The sequence below is a fragment of the Ursus arctos genome, unplaced genomic scaffold, assembly GCF_023065955.2.
Source record: "Ursus arctos isolate Adak ecotype North America unplaced genomic scaffold, UrsArc2.0 scaffold_6, whole genome shotgun sequence".
Lineage (NCBI taxonomy): Eukaryota > Metazoa > Chordata > Mammalia > Carnivora > Ursidae > Ursus > Ursus arctos.
Genome location: NW_026623078.1, coordinates 24,511,266 through 24,531,826, shown reverse-complemented (window position 1 = coordinate 24,531,826; position 20,561 = coordinate 24,511,266). Strand labels below are relative to the sequence as shown.

General features: G+C 33.9%; 1 protein-coding gene across 7 annotated transcripts in view; it reads right to left on the bottom strand.

Annotated features, from left to right (window-relative positions):
* Positions 1-20,561, bottom strand: part of CSPP1 (centrosome and spindle pole associated protein 1) — a 332,365-nt gene that overhangs the window by 271,922 nt on the left and 39,882 nt on the right. For 2 of the 7 annotated variants that reach the window (XM_057308136.1, XM_057308138.1), the window contains exons 5-8: positions 14,710-14,790; positions 13,437-13,538; positions 12,059-12,498; positions 558-656 (exon numbers count right to left, since the gene is read on the bottom strand). In XM_057308136.1, the coding sequence (XP_057164119.1) occupies positions 558-656; positions 12,059-12,498; positions 13,437-13,538; positions 14,710-14,790 (722 nt within the window). Of the gene's footprint in view, positions 1-557; positions 657-12,058; positions 12,499-13,436; positions 13,539-14,709; positions 14,791-19,914; positions 19,939-20,561 lie in introns of all 7 variants that reach the window. The other 5 variants (XM_057308135.1, XM_057308139.1, XM_057308140.1 and 2 more) reach the window with 5 other exon arrangements.

Here is a 20,561-nt window from a genome sequence, read left to right as displayed (position 1 = left end):
TGATAAAATCAACAGAAAGAGAACATGAATATAAAATACATATAATTTCTGTTCTTTTCATCATGACAGAATTATTATGAGCACTAATTTTACAAAGTAAGCATAGAGTTACCTACCCAATAAGCTGAAATTCAAAAAAAAAGTTTTTCAAAGGAAAACTCACACTGCAGGAACATTTTCAATTTATTTCCACTTAAGTTATATCACTCCTGTAACTCCAAGATATTTTACTGATTTTTAGTCCATTAAATTACATGCTTATTTCTCCTTTCATTATTTCAAACAAATTTATTTATACTTTATAATTACAGGGACTTATTTAGAACACCTTGGCACACTGCTAATCAAAACTTGCTCTTTGAAAGAATGCTGTAAAGTACTATAAATTCTCATTTAACACAATTCTCCCCCTCCTCCTTTTTTCCCTTTAAATCTTTTATTAAATAAGGAAAGCTGTTAACATACTATACCTTTCTACTTATTCAGTAAGCCAGTTTCAGAATGTGCTGTTTCACAGTGTAAGGACTGAAGGGCAGAATTTATATTACATACTATACCTTTTATTTCCAGCAGATGAAATGCATATGTTTGACTGTTCTGTGACATCACCACCATGCTCCATAGGAGGCACATCCCCTCGTCTGTTCCCGTACATCCTTAAAAACACATTAGCTTATAGAGCTTGCTCCACGTACAGTGGACCTTCTTATATCTCTTTGGTGTTTTTACATTTGATATTGGAAATGTTAAAGGGAACAAAGAGTTATAATGAAGTTTTACCGCAAACACATTTGAAAATTAATTTGAAGGAGATTTAATTCAAGTATGATTTGCTGGTTAACAGGAGAAACTGAGAGTTTAGATTCAATAGTCTTTAAAACAAAAGGTTATTATAAATTATTTCAATATAACTTCCAGAAAATTTCGATTTCAAAACCATGCATATACTAAGACTTCCTTATCATTCATTTAATTCAAAGAATTAATTAGTATCTACTACATGCCAAGTACTATTTTTCCTAGGCGCTGGGTATATGAACATGGTCCTTGCCCTCATGAGGATTATAGACAAATTTCACCATGAGATCTTTTTAAACAAAATTCATAGATTCTGGAAATTATTTCACTGCATATACAAACACTTTTTTAACTTAAAAATATAGCAGCTGTTTTACCATTAAATTAAATCAAATGTGGCAAGGCACATTTGTTAACTCTAAATCACATGAAAGAATAAATATTAGCAACAGGTGAACGGAAAACATTATCAACAAATAGTCTGACACATGGGTAAAGAATGATCACTTTACTCACAAGGTCATAGACGACAAAAGAGAAGACAGGGTTTTTTTTGTTTTGTTTTGTTTTTCTTAAAAATCCTCTTCAGAAAATAATCTTAAATTTTTTCAATTAATCTTTTTTTTTCCACTTGGCAAACATTGATTTCTTTAGCTTACTTCCTCATACCAGAGAAACCAACATGACTTTTCACACCAACATTTATTAGCATCCATGAAAATCAACATTTCACAAGTCATATTTCTTCACATGGCTGTTAAACTAAATTTTCTCTCAAAAGATTATTAGAGAGAAATATGGTTGTTAAAGTATTATTCAATATTTTAGGTGAATTTTATTTTCACATTAAGAAAAATGGCAATTTTGGGAAGAAAAACTTCTCATTTTCCACAGAGCTAGCACAGAAGTCTTTCTTCATTTGTGTCCATCACACAAGCCACTGTCAATATTATCTGTGGAGAAAAGACTATCCAGAATTTTAACCATCATATCTGACCTGGCATGACACATAAATAGCTTCAATATCCATATCTAGAACAACAGAACCCTCCACAAGCCCTTTCAAAAAGGAATATCAACTTATTTCAATTTATCAAAAGAGCTGGTTTTGTATCTAAAACCTATGTGCTCAAATCTCTGCTTTAAACTGACATATCAGTTTCCCTATTTCTACCACTTAAAGAACTGGTAAATATAAACTTAAATTCAAATTTGTAATTAATAACACCAAGCAACCAGATTTAGTTATACTTGTCTATATTAAATATGCATAAGCAGGAAAGAGTTAACAGCACAGGCCTAAAATTGCCTATCCTTAGAAATATCTGTTTGGAAGGCTACTCTTGGCGGGCACCTGGAAACATAGATTTGGTGGGGCGGCGGGGGGGGGGGGGGGTTCCTACCATTCCCAGGACTGGTAAAGAGGGGCTCACTGTACCTAAACTGTTTACATAAACAATATAGTTTTTGCTGAACATCTGCTTTCTTTCAAACAGTTCAGAATTTTCCTATATCCTCAAAAAAAGGGTGCCTATGTGACCAGCTCCCAGTAAAAACATTGGGCACTGACTCTCTAATGACCTTTCCTGGTAGACAACATTTCACCCATGCTGTCACAATTCAATGCTGGAGGAATTAAGCAGGTCCTGTGTGACTCCACTAGGACAGACCTCCTAGAAACTTGTGCCTGCTTGCCTTCAGACTTTGTCCAAGCACCTTTTTCCTTTGCTGATTTTACTTTGTATCCTTTTGCTGTAATAAATCATACCCATGAATATAACTATATATACAGGAAGTCTTGTGAGTCCTCCTGGTCAATCACCAAACCTGGGGGTCGTCTCCCATGACCCAAGAGACAAAAGTAAATGGACTGATGTGGTAAAGTGGTGCCTCAACAAATGAAAGTTTTCAAATATAGAGAAACTTAAAGTTACGAATTTTTAAAAACATATCTTGTGATTAAACCAGAATTAAAGGCTACTTATTACATACATTACTTTCTAAAATTTATCCAAGAGTTTGTGACTTTCTGCATTTTCAGTTAAGTCCTCTAAAACTAATATTTAGACTTGCAATTCTAGCTTATCTTTATGCAGTTATACCCAAAGTATGCTATATCCGAAGCATCTGTATTAAGAAATGGTTTAAAGGTTCTTCAGTATATATAGCTATCTTAATAAAGTAAGCACCATAAACACACAAGGTCATTTTCAAAGTCCATTCTAAACTAAAGAAATTTAAGAAATTACTTTACTTATGTGTAAAGTCAAGGTCTCATTGCTAAATCCTATAGTAAAATCACAAAGATTTCCCAATGAACTGTCCAGAGGGAATACAGCTTAAGGTATACCATTTCACTAAAGAAAAAAAAAAATTCATTAACAAAACTATAAAAGTCCCCTCTTGTCACTGATAAAATCAAAATCTTGTCACAATAAAATCAAGACTAGAGAAACGGTTAAAAGGCCAAAGAAAAGCAGAGATATGCATTTCACTAAAAAAGATAAAATCTTAAAGCATCCTTTTTAATTTTATGGAAAGACTCATATGACTATGCTTACTTTGTTAAATCAATGAAAAATTACTATTTACAGATAGAGATTCCATAAATATTTAAGTTTACTAATATATTAAAAACAGAAACAAAAAAACTAGAAGGGAACCCAACAAGCTGTGAAACCAAATTATAGGATGACAAGTAAACTATCTTATTTCTTATTAAAATATCCCCATAATTATAATGGAATTTCCTTCATTTATTGAACTTTTTTCCATATTTCTAATAAATTTAGCATTTAATCACTATTAACTATCTCTGTTAGTTCACTTTAATAGCTGTTATGGTGGTCTTACAATTTATTTTAGAAATCTTTACTGAGGGCACCTGGGTGGCTCAGTCAGTTAAGTGCCCAACTCTTGATTTCAGCTCAGGTCCCGCAGTGGGCTCTGTGCTGGGCATGGAGCCTGCTTAAGATTCTCTCTCTCTGTCTAAGCCTCCCCCAACCCCACACACACTTAGAAAAAAAGAGAGAGAGAGAGAAGAGGAGGGGAGGACAGGGGAGGGGAGGGAAAGAAAGAAGGAATGAATGAAGGAAAGGAAGGAAAAGAAAGAGAAAGGGGGGAGGGAAGGAGGGAAGAAAAGAAAAGAACAGAAAAGAAAAGAACTTTTACTGAGACAATGAAGTTCTCCAGGAAGACAGGAATTGAGAGCCAACAGTGTTTTCATCATTTCTATCTCCTCCCTTCAATCCTCTCAACATTAAGGGAGACCTACAAATGGTAATAGCCGAAAGTAATGAACTCACTAAATGTCTAAGAACAACTGATTCTAATGAAAGTCCAGGAGTTCAATTTGGGTCCAGTTTGTCCCTGAGAAATCCTTTCTGTTTAGTTATAGCTTTAAAGCCACTACCAGATTAAAACAATCCCTGAGACCCAGAACCAATCTATCTAAATATTCTACGGCTTTAAATCCATAGATTCGCTTACCACACCTCTCAATCCACTGATTTTATCAGAAAGAGACAACTTCAAAAAAGAATTTGCTTTCTTTGACATACCAAATTAGATTTAATTGAAGTAATAAAATAATTATAAGTGATTTCACCATCCTACTATCAAAAAAAAAAAAAAGCTACAGGTATGTTAAATGGAAAAAGCTTTTTCTCTATCTCTATTTCCTGGAAGACATGGGTCAATACCTTTAATTAGGTTCAAACCTCAATGCCCAAAGAAATCAGGTATAGGCTAGAGGCCAAGTTTATTCTAAAAATTAACACATGTGTCTACTTTCAAAAAAATAAAATAAAATTACTCTCTTACAGAAGAAAAGCAAATTCTCTAAAAGTATAGGTTTTTCCAGCTAATTTAATATAAATGAACAACTCCTAAGTGATAATGAATAACTTATCTTCTTTCCTTCACAAACCTCAGAATCAAACTACTTGAGGAATAAATTTACAATGTTTACGCTATCAAGAATAACACATCATAAAAATAAAATATTTACCATCTGTTGATCCTAGATTCATACAGCTCACAAGCAAGGAAAAACCAAATTTCTCCTTACTTAAAAAAAAATCATCTAATTCATAAAATGGTTACATCACCTTGTTTTCATATCAAGAATTTCTCTAATGTGAACGAAATCCACTATTAGAGGTACTCTCCTGGATGTTAAAAGAAAAATACTGAGCTGTTAACTGTGAGTCACTATTTTTCTCAGTTTTCAGTTGTTTCACAATTATATTTGCTTTAATTCAGCAAATAAATTTGCTTTAATCTAATTTTTCTAATATTGAGCCCATCTTTAAAATGGAGAAAAAAGTTAGTATTAAAGAGGTCCTTCCAGAGACAAATGAAAATTACTATGTATTAGAAAAAAAGTATTAATAATAGTATTAAATAACTCAAGTTCTAATGAGCCATTTCTTCTCATTTACATTTTATATATTAAGCATGCACATTTCTTAGAATGCCCCACACTAAGTAAGCATGTACTCATCTATGTGGCTAACATACAGATTCTAATTTCAGATGGAATGTTATTTCAGAATTTTATTAAATAACTATTAAGATTACAAACTAACAAATATCAAGAGTTAAGTAGAATGGAAGTGCTAACTGTATTAATCACATAAAAACTTTTAAAAAGCACTATTTAAAGCTAAACGTTTCTTTTACTCATTAACATTGGTTATAAAGTAAACATAGTAAAGTAATATATTAACTTCTACAGGTCAAGTTAATAAATAATAAAGACCAGGATGACCACATTTTAAAAGAGCCTACAAATTTCAAAGTACCAAGAAATACACCATTACATTCAACTTCTAAAAGCTCCTAAGACATAAATTTTAGTCAAACTGTAAATATTTATAAATAAATAACACATAAACATACACGCATACATAAAGACTGCAAGTGTCAAGCAAGATGCTAACTACCTTGTTAATTATTTAAAAACACTGGCCAGTGATTAATGATGAGTTCAGAAGTTTAACATCATTCCTGGGTTTTAGCTTTCCCATATTTAAAGTGGGCAAAATAGTTCATTAATAAATACATTATCATACATGAAGTTGTTTATGGGGTAATTAGAAAAAAAGTGAGACCAAAAATAATGAACTCAAAAACTGTTTAAAATCAAAACTGGAATTCATCACATGCTGACTTTTAGAAGGAAAAAAAAAAGAGAAACTTACGAAAATGAAGGAAAATTAATTTTGTACTTCTCACAATCAGTCATAATTATTTTTTGTCAAGAACTTTGGGTTAAGATTACAATATATCACAAATAAATGCTTAAACAAAAAACAAGGAAGAGCATTACATAATGATAAAGGGATTAATCCATTGAGAGGAGATTAACAATTATATATATCTATGCAGCCAACATAGATAGGATCACCTATGTACATAAAGCAAATATTAACAAACATAAAGAGAGAAATTGACAGTAATATAATAATAGTAGAGGACTTTAACACCCCACTTACATCAATGGATATCATCCAGACACAAAATCAATAAGAAAATAGTGGCTTTGAATGACACATTATACCAGATTATTTAACAGATATATAAAGAACATTCCATCCAAACACAGCAGAATACACATTCTTTTCAAGTGCATATGAAACATTCCACAAAACAAGTCAGAATGAATTTAAGAAGCCTGAAATCCTATCAAGCATCTTTTCCAGCCACAACAGTATGAAACTAGAAACCAATCACAAGGGGAAAAAAGAAAGAGAAAGCAAGTAAGCAAACACAAAAAATGTGGAAGCTAAACAACATACTACCAAGCAGTGGGTCAATGAAGAAATGAGAGGAAATCCAAAACACATGGAGAAATATGAAAATGAAAGTACAACAGTTCAAAATCTTTGGGACATAGTGAAAGCAGTTCTAAGAGCATTTCATAGGCTACCTCCAGAAACAAGAAAAAAATTCAAACAATCTAACCTTATACCTAAAGGAATAAGAAAAATAACAAATGAAACCCAAAGTCTGCCGAAAGAAAAATATAACAAAAATCAGAGCAGAAATAAATGAAATGGAGACTAAAAAACCAACAGAAAGGATTAATAAAACAAAATTAATAAAACTTTAGTCAGACTCATCAAGAAAAAAAGAGAAAGGACTTAAATAAATTCAGAAATGAAAAAGAAGTAAAAACTGATACCACAAACATACAGAGGATTATAAGAGACTACTATGAAAATTATATACCAACAAATTGGAACAACCTAGAAGAAATGGATAAATTCCCAGAAACACATAATCTTCCAAAACTGAATCAAGAAGACACAGAAAATCTGAACAGACTGATTACTAATAACGAAACTGAACTGCAGTCAAAAAACTTCCAACAAACAGAAATCCAGGACAGGATGGCTTTCCAGGTGAATTCTACCAAATATTTAAATCAGAGTTAATACCCATTCTTCTCAACTATTCCAAAAAAATAGAAGAGGAAGGAAAAGTTCCAAATTCTCTCAATGACGCCAGGATTACCCTGATAACCAAAACCTAACAAAGATACTACAAAAAAGAAGAAGAAAAAAAAAAAAACCCACAAATCTATAGGCCAAAATGATGAACATAAGACACAAAAATCCTCAACAAAATATAAGCTAACCAAATTCAACAATACATTAAGAATCATTCATTACAATCAACTGGGATTAGTCTAGGAATGCAAGAATTGTTCAATATATGCAAAACAAACAACATGATACATCACATTAAGAAAATGAATGATAAAAACTATACAGATTCAGAAAATGCATGTGACAAAATACAACATCCACTTATGATAAAAACTCTTAACAAGGTAGGTTCAGAGGGAACATACCTCATCGAAATAAAGGCCATATATGAAAAACACTTAACATCATACTCCATGGTGAAAACCTGAGAGCTTTTCCTCTAAGATCAGGAACAAGATAAGGATGTCCGCTCTTGGCACTTTTATTCAACACTGCACTGGAACTACAAGTCATAGCAATCAGACAAGAAAAAGAAATAAAAAGCATCCGAACTGGTAAGGAAGAAATAAAACTTTCACTATTTGCAGATGATATGAAACTATATACAGGAAGTCCTAAAGACTCCACCAAAAAACTATTAGAACTAATAAATAAATTCAGTAATGCTGCAGGATGGAAAATTAATATACTGGCTGGCTCAGTCAGTTAACTGCCTGCCTTCAGCTCAGGTCATGATCCTAGGCTCCTGGAATCAAGCCCCACATCAGCTTCTGTGCTCAGCAGTGGGTTTGCTTTTCCCTCTCCCACTCCCCCTGCTTGTGCACTCTCTCTCTGTCAAATGAATAAAATCCTAAAAAAAGAAAATATACAAAATATGCTGCATTTCTATACACCAATAATGAAATAGCAGAGAGAAAAAAAACATTTAGTCCCATTTACAATTGCATCAAAAAAAGAAAAAAACCCAGGAATAAATTTTACCAAGAAGGTGAAAGACCTATAGTGTGAAAACTATAAGACTCTGATGAAAGAAAATGAAGATGACACAAATAGAAAGATATTCCATGTTCATGCATTGGAAAAAATAATATTGTTAAAAATGTCCCAATTGCCCACAGCAATCTACAGATTCAATGCAATTCCTATCAAAATACCAAAAGCACTTATCACAGAATTCAAACAAATAATCCTAAAATTTGTACTGAACCACAAAAGACCTTGAATAGCCAACGCAATCTTGAGAAAGAACAACAAAGCTGGAAGCATCACAATCCAAATTTCAAGATAGTACTACAAAGCTATGGTAATCAAAACAGGATGGTGCTGGCACAAAAACAGAAATATGGATCAGTGGAACTGAAAAGAGAACACAGAAATAAACCCACACTTTACACAGTCAATTAATCTATGACAAAGGAGGCAAGAATCTACAATGGTGAAAAAACAGTTTCTTCAATAAATGGTGCTGGGAAACCTGGACAGCTACATGTAAAAAAATAAAACCGACCACTTTCTTACACCATACACAAAAATAAACTCAAAATGGATTGAAGACCTATACATGAGACCTGAAAACCATGAGACCATGAAACTCTTAAGACGAAACACAGCAGTCTCTTGGACATCAGCCTTAGCAACATATTTATGGATATGTTTCCTGAGGTAAGGGAAACAAAAGCAAAAAAAAAAACAAAACAAAACAAAAAACTATCAGGACTACACCAAAATAAAATGCTTTTGTACAAAAAGGAAACCAACAACAAAACAAAAAGCAATCTACTGGAGATATCTGCAAATGATTCATCCAATAAGGGGTTAATTTCCAGAACATATAAAGAACTCATACAATTCAAACCAAAAAGCAAATAATCCGATTAGAAAACAAGTAGAGGACCTGAGTAGTCATTTTTCCAAAGAGACATACAAATGGCCAACAGACACATGAAAAAATGCTCAACATCACTAACCATCAGGGAAATGCAAAGGAAAACTACAATGAGATATCACATCACACCACTGAGAATGGCTAGTATCAAAAAGACAAAAAATAATAAGTGCTAGTTAGGATGTGGAGAAAAGGGGACTCCCATACAATGTGGTGGGAATGTAAACTGGTGCAACCACTATGGAAAACAGTATGGAGATGGCTCAAAATATTAAAAATAGATATACCATATGATCCAGTAATTCCACTACTGGGTATTTAATCAAAGTAAATGAAAACCCTAATTTGAAAAGATACCTGCACCTCTATGCTTATTGCAACATTACTTACAAAAGCCAAGCAACCCAAGTGTCCATCCACAGATGAATGGATAAAGAAGATGTGGTATAGATATAAAATGGAATATTAGCCATAAAAAATAATGAGATCTTGCCATTTCCAACAACATGGATGGACGTAGGGGGTATTATGCCAAGTGAAAATACATCAGTCAGGGAAAGAAAATTACCACTCATATGTGAAATCTAAAAAACAAATGAACAAACAACAAAAAACAGAAATAGACTGTAAGTACAGACAAAAATCTTATTGCCAGAGGGCAGGGGCATGGGTGGAAAGACCTAAATAGGTGACAGGGATTAAGAGACACAAACCGCTAGTAAAAAATAAGTCACAGAGACGAAAAATACAACATTGGGAATATAGACAGTAATATTATAATAACGTTGTATGGTGAAAGATGGTAACTACGTATATTGTGGTGAACACTGCATAATGTGTAAAACTGACAAATCCCTATGTGTGCAACTAAAACTAATTTAACACTGCATATCAACTATACTTAATAAAAATATTTTTAAAAAGAATAAATGGTTAGAGCAAGAGGCCAAATGCATTACACATTTCTGTAGTCTCAAAGATTTTACTAATTAGTCATTTTTCCCATCAATCACTCTGCCTCCTAAATAAACTACTGAATCACAGATGTGAATTTTTTTTTTTTGCTGGAATTAAGGAATCTACAAATCTGAAATACAGAAATTCAATTTTAACCTCATGCCTTAGAAACATATGTGAAAAACCTTACATCCAGAGATGTAAGTTAATGCATTAACAAAATGGAAGTATTATATAATAATGATTTAAATTTGAAGAAATACTGCTAAACATTTTTAAACGTGTAACAGGAATTATTCTCACTCATCTTCATGTTTAATCTATTCTTAAATACTACTTAGATAAGATTATATAAAAAGTTCGTTTCATTTATGGAATACAGGAGAACATAAGATAGTTCTCAATTAGGCTGAAATTCACTTGTTCAAGTATAGAATTATCACAGGATATAATTACAAAAATAATAGACTAACATTTTAAAAGCAATCATCATCATAAGTTTCTTGAAATCCCAAACTTAAAAGATAGCATTACATTACACCTTAAAGATAAACAGACACCATAAAGAAAAAATGTTTTCAAGTACAAAGTAGGCAGAACCAAGAGTCCAAAACTACCTGCAATTCCCCAATTCAGAGCTCTTTTAGTTGAGCCAGCCTTGGACTACCTTCAGGTATAAACATTTTCAAATATAAAACATCATAGGATTTAGAATATTTTCTGAAGTACAAACAGATTCAAATCAGATAGAAATGACAAGTAGTACTGCAAAATTCTAATCGTTCACTCATATCACTTAAATCAGGATGATTATTAAAAAGACTGGGTGAGCAGGCCATAATAGCTACAGAATAAAGAACAGAAGACAACAAACTGTAAAGGTTTTATATTATTATTAATAACTAGAATGCTGAATGTATAACATTATGTCTCAGAGATTTTCCAAAATATTTAAAAGGTAATCTATTTGGACAAAAGAAACAGGTCCCATAAACTCTTCAAAGTTTAGATTTAACCCTTTCAAGTTAACAAGTCACTGACAAATATAGAACCCTGACATATTTCTATCTCCAACAAAAGTTTGTGAAAATATAGCAAATTTTAAGTATTAAGATAAATAACTTATTAAAATAAAATCCCACTGTAGCAGTTAAGAAATTACAAGTAGTGTCCCAAAAACAATCATCCCAAAGAACTGAAAGGCATCTGAAAATCTGATAGTAAAAATCTGGTATCATTTCACTTAAGTAAATGTTTAATAAGAGACTGAAAAACAATGAAGTATATTGATAGAAGTACTGAGAGCATAGGAACACTAAAGGAAAAGCTGTATTTCATCTATTTTAAAATGTCCTTTATATCCACATTTTAACATCTGAATCTGGTTTTGCCATCAACCTAGTTGAATCAAGTTATCACAAAGAGTTATTTTTTCTCCTGTCACTCACCTAGGGGCGCTATGATGAATCTGAGACAACCCTGAATTCTTGCCTCAAGGTGTTTTAAACAATACTGGCAACATGAATTCAGACTGCGAACCTGAATCGGTACTGGCTTACAGTTCAAAATCTCAGAGAAGGTTTTTGTGTTTTTTTTAATCCCTCCATTCAGTGCCAAGGTTGAAATATGGAAGCTTCCTTTCTGTAACCTTCTGTGAAAAAATTTATTTCCCATTTAATTTTACATGAAGGTTGTAGCCTGTCAGTGTCCCAGCTTTATTAAGGGGGTCCCTTTTTCCCCCATCTTGGGGGGTTTTACTTGTTCCTTCAGTGGCACGTAAAAAATAATGCTACAACTTCAAATTGACAGCATCTTACAATTAACCAAATATGTAGATAAATGAAACTGCTTCTCCCTAACATAATCATCAAAAGTACCATCAATATTAAGCAAATAATGAAAATAAAAATGAAGTTGTAAATACCTGTCATTTGTATACACTCTCAAAAGTCTTCTATCAAAATCACTTTCATATCTAAACCTCTCGTCCATTTCTTCACTTACTTCGGGATCTTGATCTGGTCTATAATACTGTCTATCAAAAACACGATCCTCATTGAACCTGCGAAATCTTCTATCTGGAATGTCAGTTTTGTTGGCAAACCTTGGATGTTTTTTATTGGAAATGTCCACTTCTTCATTAGTTTTTTTAATGAGTCTTCTATTCCTTAATTCAATTTCATCATCTAGTTGTCGATATCTGTCCTCCTGTAGTCTTCTTTGGTTTAGAAGCTCTTCATATGCCTCTGAAGGAGTTAAGACATTTCTTCTAGAACCCTCTGAATTTTCACAAGATGTTTGTATTTGTGAAGGTAAATCAGGCTTAACCTGACTAATAGGTTTTTTATTTCTTTGATTCTTGTGCTGGTCAATTAAAAAAGAAAACAAGAAACAGATCTTAATATGATGCTATTTCTTAAAAAGTAATTAAACCCCCAAATGATGCTTAGTCTATTTATCATCTCAACTCCAAGGCTTAATCACCCAAAAGAAATAGCTTATCTTTGGGGAAAAAAAACTTCAGGGAAATGTTATCCTTCAAAACTTAATAAACAAAATATAAACAAGCACCAGTGATATGGGTAAGTGGCTACAGAAAGAGAGAATAAACTAAATGCAAATTCCTATAGTAGGCATATTTTGGCAGGTAATATTGCTTCAAAATATCTCAAATTAAATTCTTAATACAAACAATATAGAAAGTGGTCAATTTTTTGGCACTATTAATATCAACCATTCTTAAATTTGGAAAAAAAAATATATAGCTAGAAATTGTATTTTAAAAGTCACTTAAAAGTAAAAACGAGGGGTACCTGGGTGGCTCAGTACCTTAAGCGTTTGACTCTTTTGATTTTGGCTCAGGTCGTGATCTCAGGGTCATGAGATCGAGCCCCATGCCAGGCTCTATTCATGCTGGACACAGAGTCTGCCTAAGATTCTCTCTCCCTCTCACCCTTCCCTGGCCCCCTTCCCTGCCTGCTGGCACTCATAAAAAATAAAAAATAAAAAGTAAAAAAGTAAATAAAAATAAAAACAAAAAGTAAAAACTAAACATCACTTGAAGCCAAGCTCTAAAATTAAATCTCCCCCATGAAGTTAAAAGGTAGGGTAAGTTCTTCAATATATAATAACCATTAATAAAACTAAATATTAAAATGCCCTGTATTTAGTTCAATTTGGCTTAATCTTTAAAATATTTACATAAAAACCAAGTGAAATATTTAACAAATAAAAATATTTTCAAGTAAATACAAAATATTCAACCTCTGGTGTTAAAGATTTACTTTAAAAGCAAAACCTACCTCAGTACTACTCTTTTCTACCTGTCTGAACTTGTCAGTAGATTCCTCCTTACCCCTGAGAAATTGATTGTATTCTTTGTTGCGTTCAAGTTTCAACCTTTCCTTAAAATAAAAACCAAAAGGAAACGTTAAAACTCCACTTCAGGAAAAAGTACTTTTATGTCCAATCAAACTTATACAAAATAAGAGATCTTACCAGAATTAAGCTTTATTAATAATTTCAAGGACAGAAGTACTTGCAAAGCACAAGAGAGGCAGGAAGAGGTCTGAAGCCACCAATGCAATACCCCACACATCCTTTCTTGCCACATTAAAATAAGCATTACTACATGCTTAGGTCCAGGTCAATACAGGAGGTCTTTAATAGAAGGGAGCTGCTTCAACCAAAAGCATTCATAAATAAAACTGTCCCACTAGTAACTACATGAATGTGTTTGCCAGGAGACCTGTCATTACCATATTTCCAAGGAGATTTGACCAGGTTACCTTCCTTCTTTCCTTCTCAGAGACATCTCTCCTGCCTCATTCCCCCACCCCACATCCAAAAGATCTACTGCTAATCATTTCTTCCCAAGTATCAAGTAGGTTGAATATATTTTAAACATAAATAGGTAAAATTATCACAGACACTAAAATATGATATAAATGTTCTGTTGAAACACACACTACATTAGGAAATATCTTTAAGCCTTAATATTTCCACTGTCATTCAAACAGCACAATCTAAAAAAAAAAAAAAAATTAAAGTTCTAACTAGGTCATCTTTTGAAACTTATCATCTTTCTGTTTGTTTTATGTACTATGTCATGATTGCTGATCTAGCTTGGAAATTTAGTTCCTACAAGGGGTATGCAGTGCTTTATCACTACCACCTCTAAAGATTAAGTACATGTATTTGTAGAGTGATAGAAACACATTCAAACAGCTCCAGACCTCACCCTACATCAAACCTCAGTATACTCTCATCCACTCATCTCACTGATAACTCTGACACACAGCATGAATTTTATAGCTCAGGAACCAATGCTGAAAAGCAAATTCTAGATATTCAATTCACGTATTAAAGATATATCACTTACATCAGTATAAACGTTATGTTCAAAAGTTCTTTTAAAAACAGCAAAATAGAGACTCCACAGATTTTTTTAAAAGACATATTCAAGGGTGGGAAATGATATAATCTTCTGCTTGCATTTAAGTCAGGAGTATGTTCTTTAATTATTTTGATATCTCATAAAACTACTACTCACAATAACTACTCCTATCCACCTACCTTGGCAGATAACCTCTCACCAATAGGAAGAGAAACTCCCAGAGTAGATGGATCTGTTTCACTCGTGGACAGAAAGTTTTTCTGTATATATACACATTAAAAAACATATATTACCTAATTGCCTTTATAAAATGTTTTGTAAATGTGTCTTTACATTCTATTTTCTAAACTATACATTATGCAGAGTAAAAGAATGAAATGGAGATGAAGACAGAAAGTACAAAAGTAACTAGAAAACAGAATTTTCTTCCAGTCAACAAGTCCCTGAAGAGGAGAATCAGGTCTTAATTTTCATTTGCAACATATATTCAAGATGATTTAAAAGCATGGGAAAAAAGAAAACTCTTTCCTAATTTATATTTCTCTTCTAAGCACACATTCTCCATTCTCAGTGCCCTTCATTCTTTGGCAAATTTGAGGCAAATTTAAACTTCCTCAACAAGATCCGTAAACATGCTGCAATAATGTTTTTTACTAATTTCCCTGCAGTAATTTATGAGGGTATATGCACTCAAATGCCAAAAGATATAAACGATGAACGTTATTCCCTTATGTGTACCTCCCTTCTTGTTCATTAAAGATTTAGATAATGCAGTGTAGTAGACAGAGCATCATACTAGGAGTCCAAAGACCTGGGCTCCCGGACTAGGCCCCACACCTCTCGTTCTATAACACTGCGCAAGTTGCTTAACCTCCCTGACCCAGGCTTCTTACATAAAATGAGAATGGTATCTGCTCTGCCTACCTACCAAAGCTGATGTAAGAATCAAAGAGGATTAAAAATGTAAAATATCTTTGAATACTGTAAAGCAAACACAAGGGATGAGTAAAAAATATATCTGATCCCCAATTTTCTGGTACTGCTTGGTAGTCATACAATCTGGAAATTATTTAACACCTCTGCCTCAATTTCTTTTTTTTTAAAGATTTTACTTATTTATTTGAGAGAGAGAAAATGAAAGAAAGAGAGCATGAGGAGGGGAGGGTCAGAGGGAGAAGCAGACTCCCCGCTGAGCAGGGACCAATGCGGGACTCTATCCCGGGACTCCAGGATCATGACCGGAGCCAAAGGCAGTTGCTTAACCAACTGAGCCACCCAGGTGCCCCTCTGCCTCAATTTCTTTGTCCATAAGGCAGGGATAATGCCATCTAAATCACTAAGTTATGAAGATTAAATGAATGGATACTTGTTAAGCTGTGTAGTTCCATGCCTTTTATTTATTCATTAAACAAGCAATTACTACCTAAAACTTTATAGTTACTTTTTTTTTTTTGGTGGTAGAGAGACAAAAGATAAGAATATATCCCCTCTATGTAAGAAATTTACAATTCAGCTGAGGAAACAAACATGTAAACAAATAACTATAACATACCAAATGCCACAATATAGTTATATTCAAAACATTTGGGAATAGAGTGATTAATAAAACTGAATGATTAATAAGGTTTCATTGAGGGGTGCCTGGGTGGCACAGTTAAGTGACCAACTTTTGGTTTCAGCTCAGATCATGATCTCAGGATTGTGAGATCAAGCCCCGTGTCAGGCTCCACGCTCAGTGGAGTCCGCTAGAGATTCTCTCTCCCTCAGCCCCCTCCCCCCGCTCGTTCTCATTCTCTCTCTCTCTCTCTCTCTAAAATAGGTAAATAAATCTTTAAAAAAATAAAAAATATAAGGTTTCATTGGATCTGAATTTACAAATAAGTTGTGCTGCAAAAGCTATTTTGAAAGTTGGTTGTATAGAACTCTAAACTTATTTATCAAGGGAAAAAATAGGATACCAGACTAGATCCCTGAGTCAGTTTAACCCTTATATAAAAAGTACACTGTAAACCTTGCCATTTTGTAGAGTCATATATGTACGAAACAACACATTCAGAGTTCCAACCCTGGGAAGACAGAGATATAGCATCCTCACTCCTTCACTGGGCACTTCACAGTCCCAACACAGGTCCAAAATAAGGACAATATAGTGAGTTATCAAAAAGCTAAATTTTAGACACTGTCTCATTCATTCAATAAATATCGAATGCCTACTGTCCCAAACTGTTTATCTGAGATTCATCAGTGAAAAAAAACAAAGATCCCTGCCCTCCTAAAGCTTACATTCAAACACAGGAAACTGACAAGAAATAATAAACATAATGAAGAGTACGGTATTTTAGAAGGTAATAAGTGCTATGACAAAATGAAAAGAACAGGCTACAAGCAGTTCAGGCTTCTAGAGGATGGGAGTGGGAAAAAAACAGAAATCTAGAGTTCCCTTTTGGACATGCTCAACATTAGATACCCATTAGATTTCTAAGATAGGTAGCCAAATGGAAAAGTGTGAGGTTCAGGAGAGAAGTCCGGGCTGTAAATATACATTAACTAATTCAATTTAAAAACTGTTCTTCTGGGGGACGCCTGGGTGCCTCAATCATTAAGTGTCTGCCTTCAGCTCAGGGCGTGATCCCGGTGTTCTGGGATCGAGCCCCGCATCAGGCTCCTCCGCTGGGAGCCTGCTTCTTCCTCTCCCACTCCCCCTGCTTGTGTTCCCTCTCTCTCTCTCTCTGTCAAATAAATAAATAAAATCTTAAAAAAAAAATTGTTCTTCTGGGAATATGTTCTCCCTGCACTTTTAAATGGTCAAGTGTCTTCTACTCTAAAAATGGAAGGAAGATGGCAGTTGTTTAATGGTTCTTCTTAGCAAAATTTAAGGATTAAATTTTTTTAAATTTAAATATCCATGCAATCCAAAAGTCTGGAAATCACAAAAGAAAAAAAAAAATCCAGAAAGAATAGGACCTCCTGGGACACCTGGGTGGCTCAGTTGATTAAGCGTCTGCCTTCAGCTCAGGTTAGATCCTAGGATCCAGGAATCAAGTCCTGCATCCTTGCCCAGCAGGGAGCCTGTTTTTCTGGGCCTGCTCTGCCTGCCACTCCCCCCTGCTTATGCTCTCTCTGTCTCTCTGACAAATAAATAAATAAAATCTTAAAAAAAAAAAAAAAGAACAGGACTTCCTAGGGGTCAAGGAAGCCAACTGCAGCCACCTACACAAATCCTATGTAATTTTCTTTTTCCCATGCTTTCCTTTCCATGCCCACCTTCTCAGACATCAACCAAAATTTGTCTCTTGCTTATTAAGGGACTACTGCTCCTCTATCACAACCACATTCTTGATAACACAACACCAAAGACTCCTTCATATCCATTTGAATTTAAAGACTTACACTCCTTGATCTTTTTCTCTTTCATAAAGGCAATTTCTTCCTATGCCTCCTACCACCATTCTTCCTTAAAATCTTACGTGATGAAGTAATATAAGATCCACAAGTGAAAATGGTAGATAACCAGAGGAAAACCCCACCCAGTAAGAAGCAGTGGGAGAGGAGGAGAATATTGAGGTATGAGGCTAGGTAGGTGGGCTGGAACATGAAAGACTTTACATGCCATGCTAAGGAGTATGCATTTTTTTTCTTTTTTTTCTTTTTTAAAGATTTTATTTATTTATTCGACAGAGATAGAGACAGCCAGCGAGAGAGGGAACACAAGCAGGGGGAGTGGGAGAGGAAGAAGCAGGCTCACAGTGGAGGAGCCTGATGTGGGGCTCGATCTTGGAACGCCAGGATCACGCCCTGAGCCGAAGGCAGACGCTTAACCACTGTGCCACCCAGGAGCCCCAGGAGTATGCATTTTTATCCTGAAGGTCAGTGAGGAGACACTGAAGTATTTAAATTGGTAAGGGACAGGATCATTGTGGAAAGTGGCATGAAGAACAGACTAAAAATCAGTGGAAGGAGGAGCTAAAAATCTGTAGCAGCAGTTTAAAATAAACAATAAGATAAGAATCTCTAATATGCAGAACAGTTCTAAAACAGTTATCAAGCTCTTCACAGGCTACTTAAGGAGGTATTGTTTCACACATATCAAATTAAAAATCTAATCTAGATGTGCCTGGCTGGCTCATTCTGTAATCTCAGGGTCACGAGTTGAAGCTCCATGTTGGGCGTGGAACCTACATATATATATACATGTATGTATGTATGCACGTACGTATATGTATGTGCATGTGTGTGTGTGTGTGTGTGTGTGTATACAAATAAATAAATAAAATTCCTTTTAAAAATCTAATCTGGGGCGCCTGGGTGGCTCAGTCGTTAAGCATCTGCCTTCGGCTCAGGGCGTAATCCCAGCGTTCTGGGATCGAGCCCCGCATCAGGCTCCTCCACTGGGAGCCTGCTTCTTCCTCTCCCACTCCCCCTGCTTGTGTTCCCTCTCTCGCTGGCTATCTCTCTGTCAAATAAATAAAATCTTTAAAAAAAATCTAATCTGATCCTATCTTATCTACCTACATCATAATTTTTTACTACTCTCAAAAAGAATCTACTCTAACCTACTTGGACTGGTAAATCACATGTGCCTCATTCATACAAAGCTAAAGCCTGCCATCCAAGTCCTTCATTCTATATTCTCCATCTGAAAAGCTTCCTCTCCTTGATTTGCCCTCTAGAATATCCAAATCCTACCTAACCTACAGTATCTTACAAAATAACACCTTTAGGTCTTTCTTGATCATTATAGCCTTATTAGTTATCAGTTTCTAACCTGTATGAATGTTATCTCTACCACCGGATTTTAAGACCCCCTAAAGATGGATTCTTCTTCATAAGTGCTTAAAAAGTGTTGACTGAATGATGAATGAATGTGTGAGATTCTTTTTAAAAAGTTCTGTAAAACTATAGTGTTTTTGTTTTCCAAAATAAATTTACAAACACAATCCGTGGGTTTGGGTGCATATATACCCAGGAATCCAAATCCTGACAACACACAGTTAAAAAACATCTTAGAAAATCCTGAGTATCTATTATTTTATTAATCTTAATGTGATTAGCATAATTTGAAGGAAAAAACTGGCATGCTGAAAACAAATGGGCTTACAATAGCTGCAGAATATTTCTAAAAGATGCATATGAAAGCAACAAAAATAAATGCAAAGCAGGAATCAAAAAGAATGACTGATTATATTAATGAAAAACTGTAACATATAGACTGCCATCTTGGTAAAAGCAAGGATACAACATGTTACCATTCAAAAGTCTCAAAATCACAAATGAAGTTATTTTTCTTAATAGTTTGAGAGCATCATTATAAATGAAAATAATTGCAAGCTACTAGATCTAAAAAATAAAAAAAAAAATTAAAGAACATTTGCAGGCAACCCTACCTTTCTTTTTGCTTGTGTAATACCCTAAAGTCAAGGGAAACAAACCATTGATAAAATGTATTCAAAGTTCTTTCTCTCCATGTGCAAATCAGAATAAATAAGAGACCACTTATACACTTGGAACAAACATTACAAAGTATTAAAAAAACTATAGACTATCTTGAGATGACTAGAAACATCATAATTGTTTAAAATAATTTGATAAGCTAAAAGGTAAATTGCATTTCAAAACTTACAAGAAATCTTTAGTTTAGCAAGTAGATAATTTAACCAAACATACTTAAAACAAGGGTTCTGCTAAGTAAATAGATTAAATCATAAAGCAAAGAATTTGGAATCTAAGTAAACATGTTAAATGAAGTTTTTAAAAGCTTAGCTGACAAGAAAATAAGTGGCAGCTGGAATTCCATGTGTCATTTTAATACATGGTCATAGGAAGTAGAGGAGTAGGGAATCATAATGGGTTTTTTTAAACCATGATAACTCTACAGAAAACATGAACAGCCAGAACTTACAATCTCATTTAAAATTAAAACCCACTACCCTACTGCAAAGATCAAGAATCTATTATTCCAGGCACCAGTTCTCAGACCATTTTCTATCAATGTCATATATGTCCCTTAACTGTCACTATAATATCCCGTTAG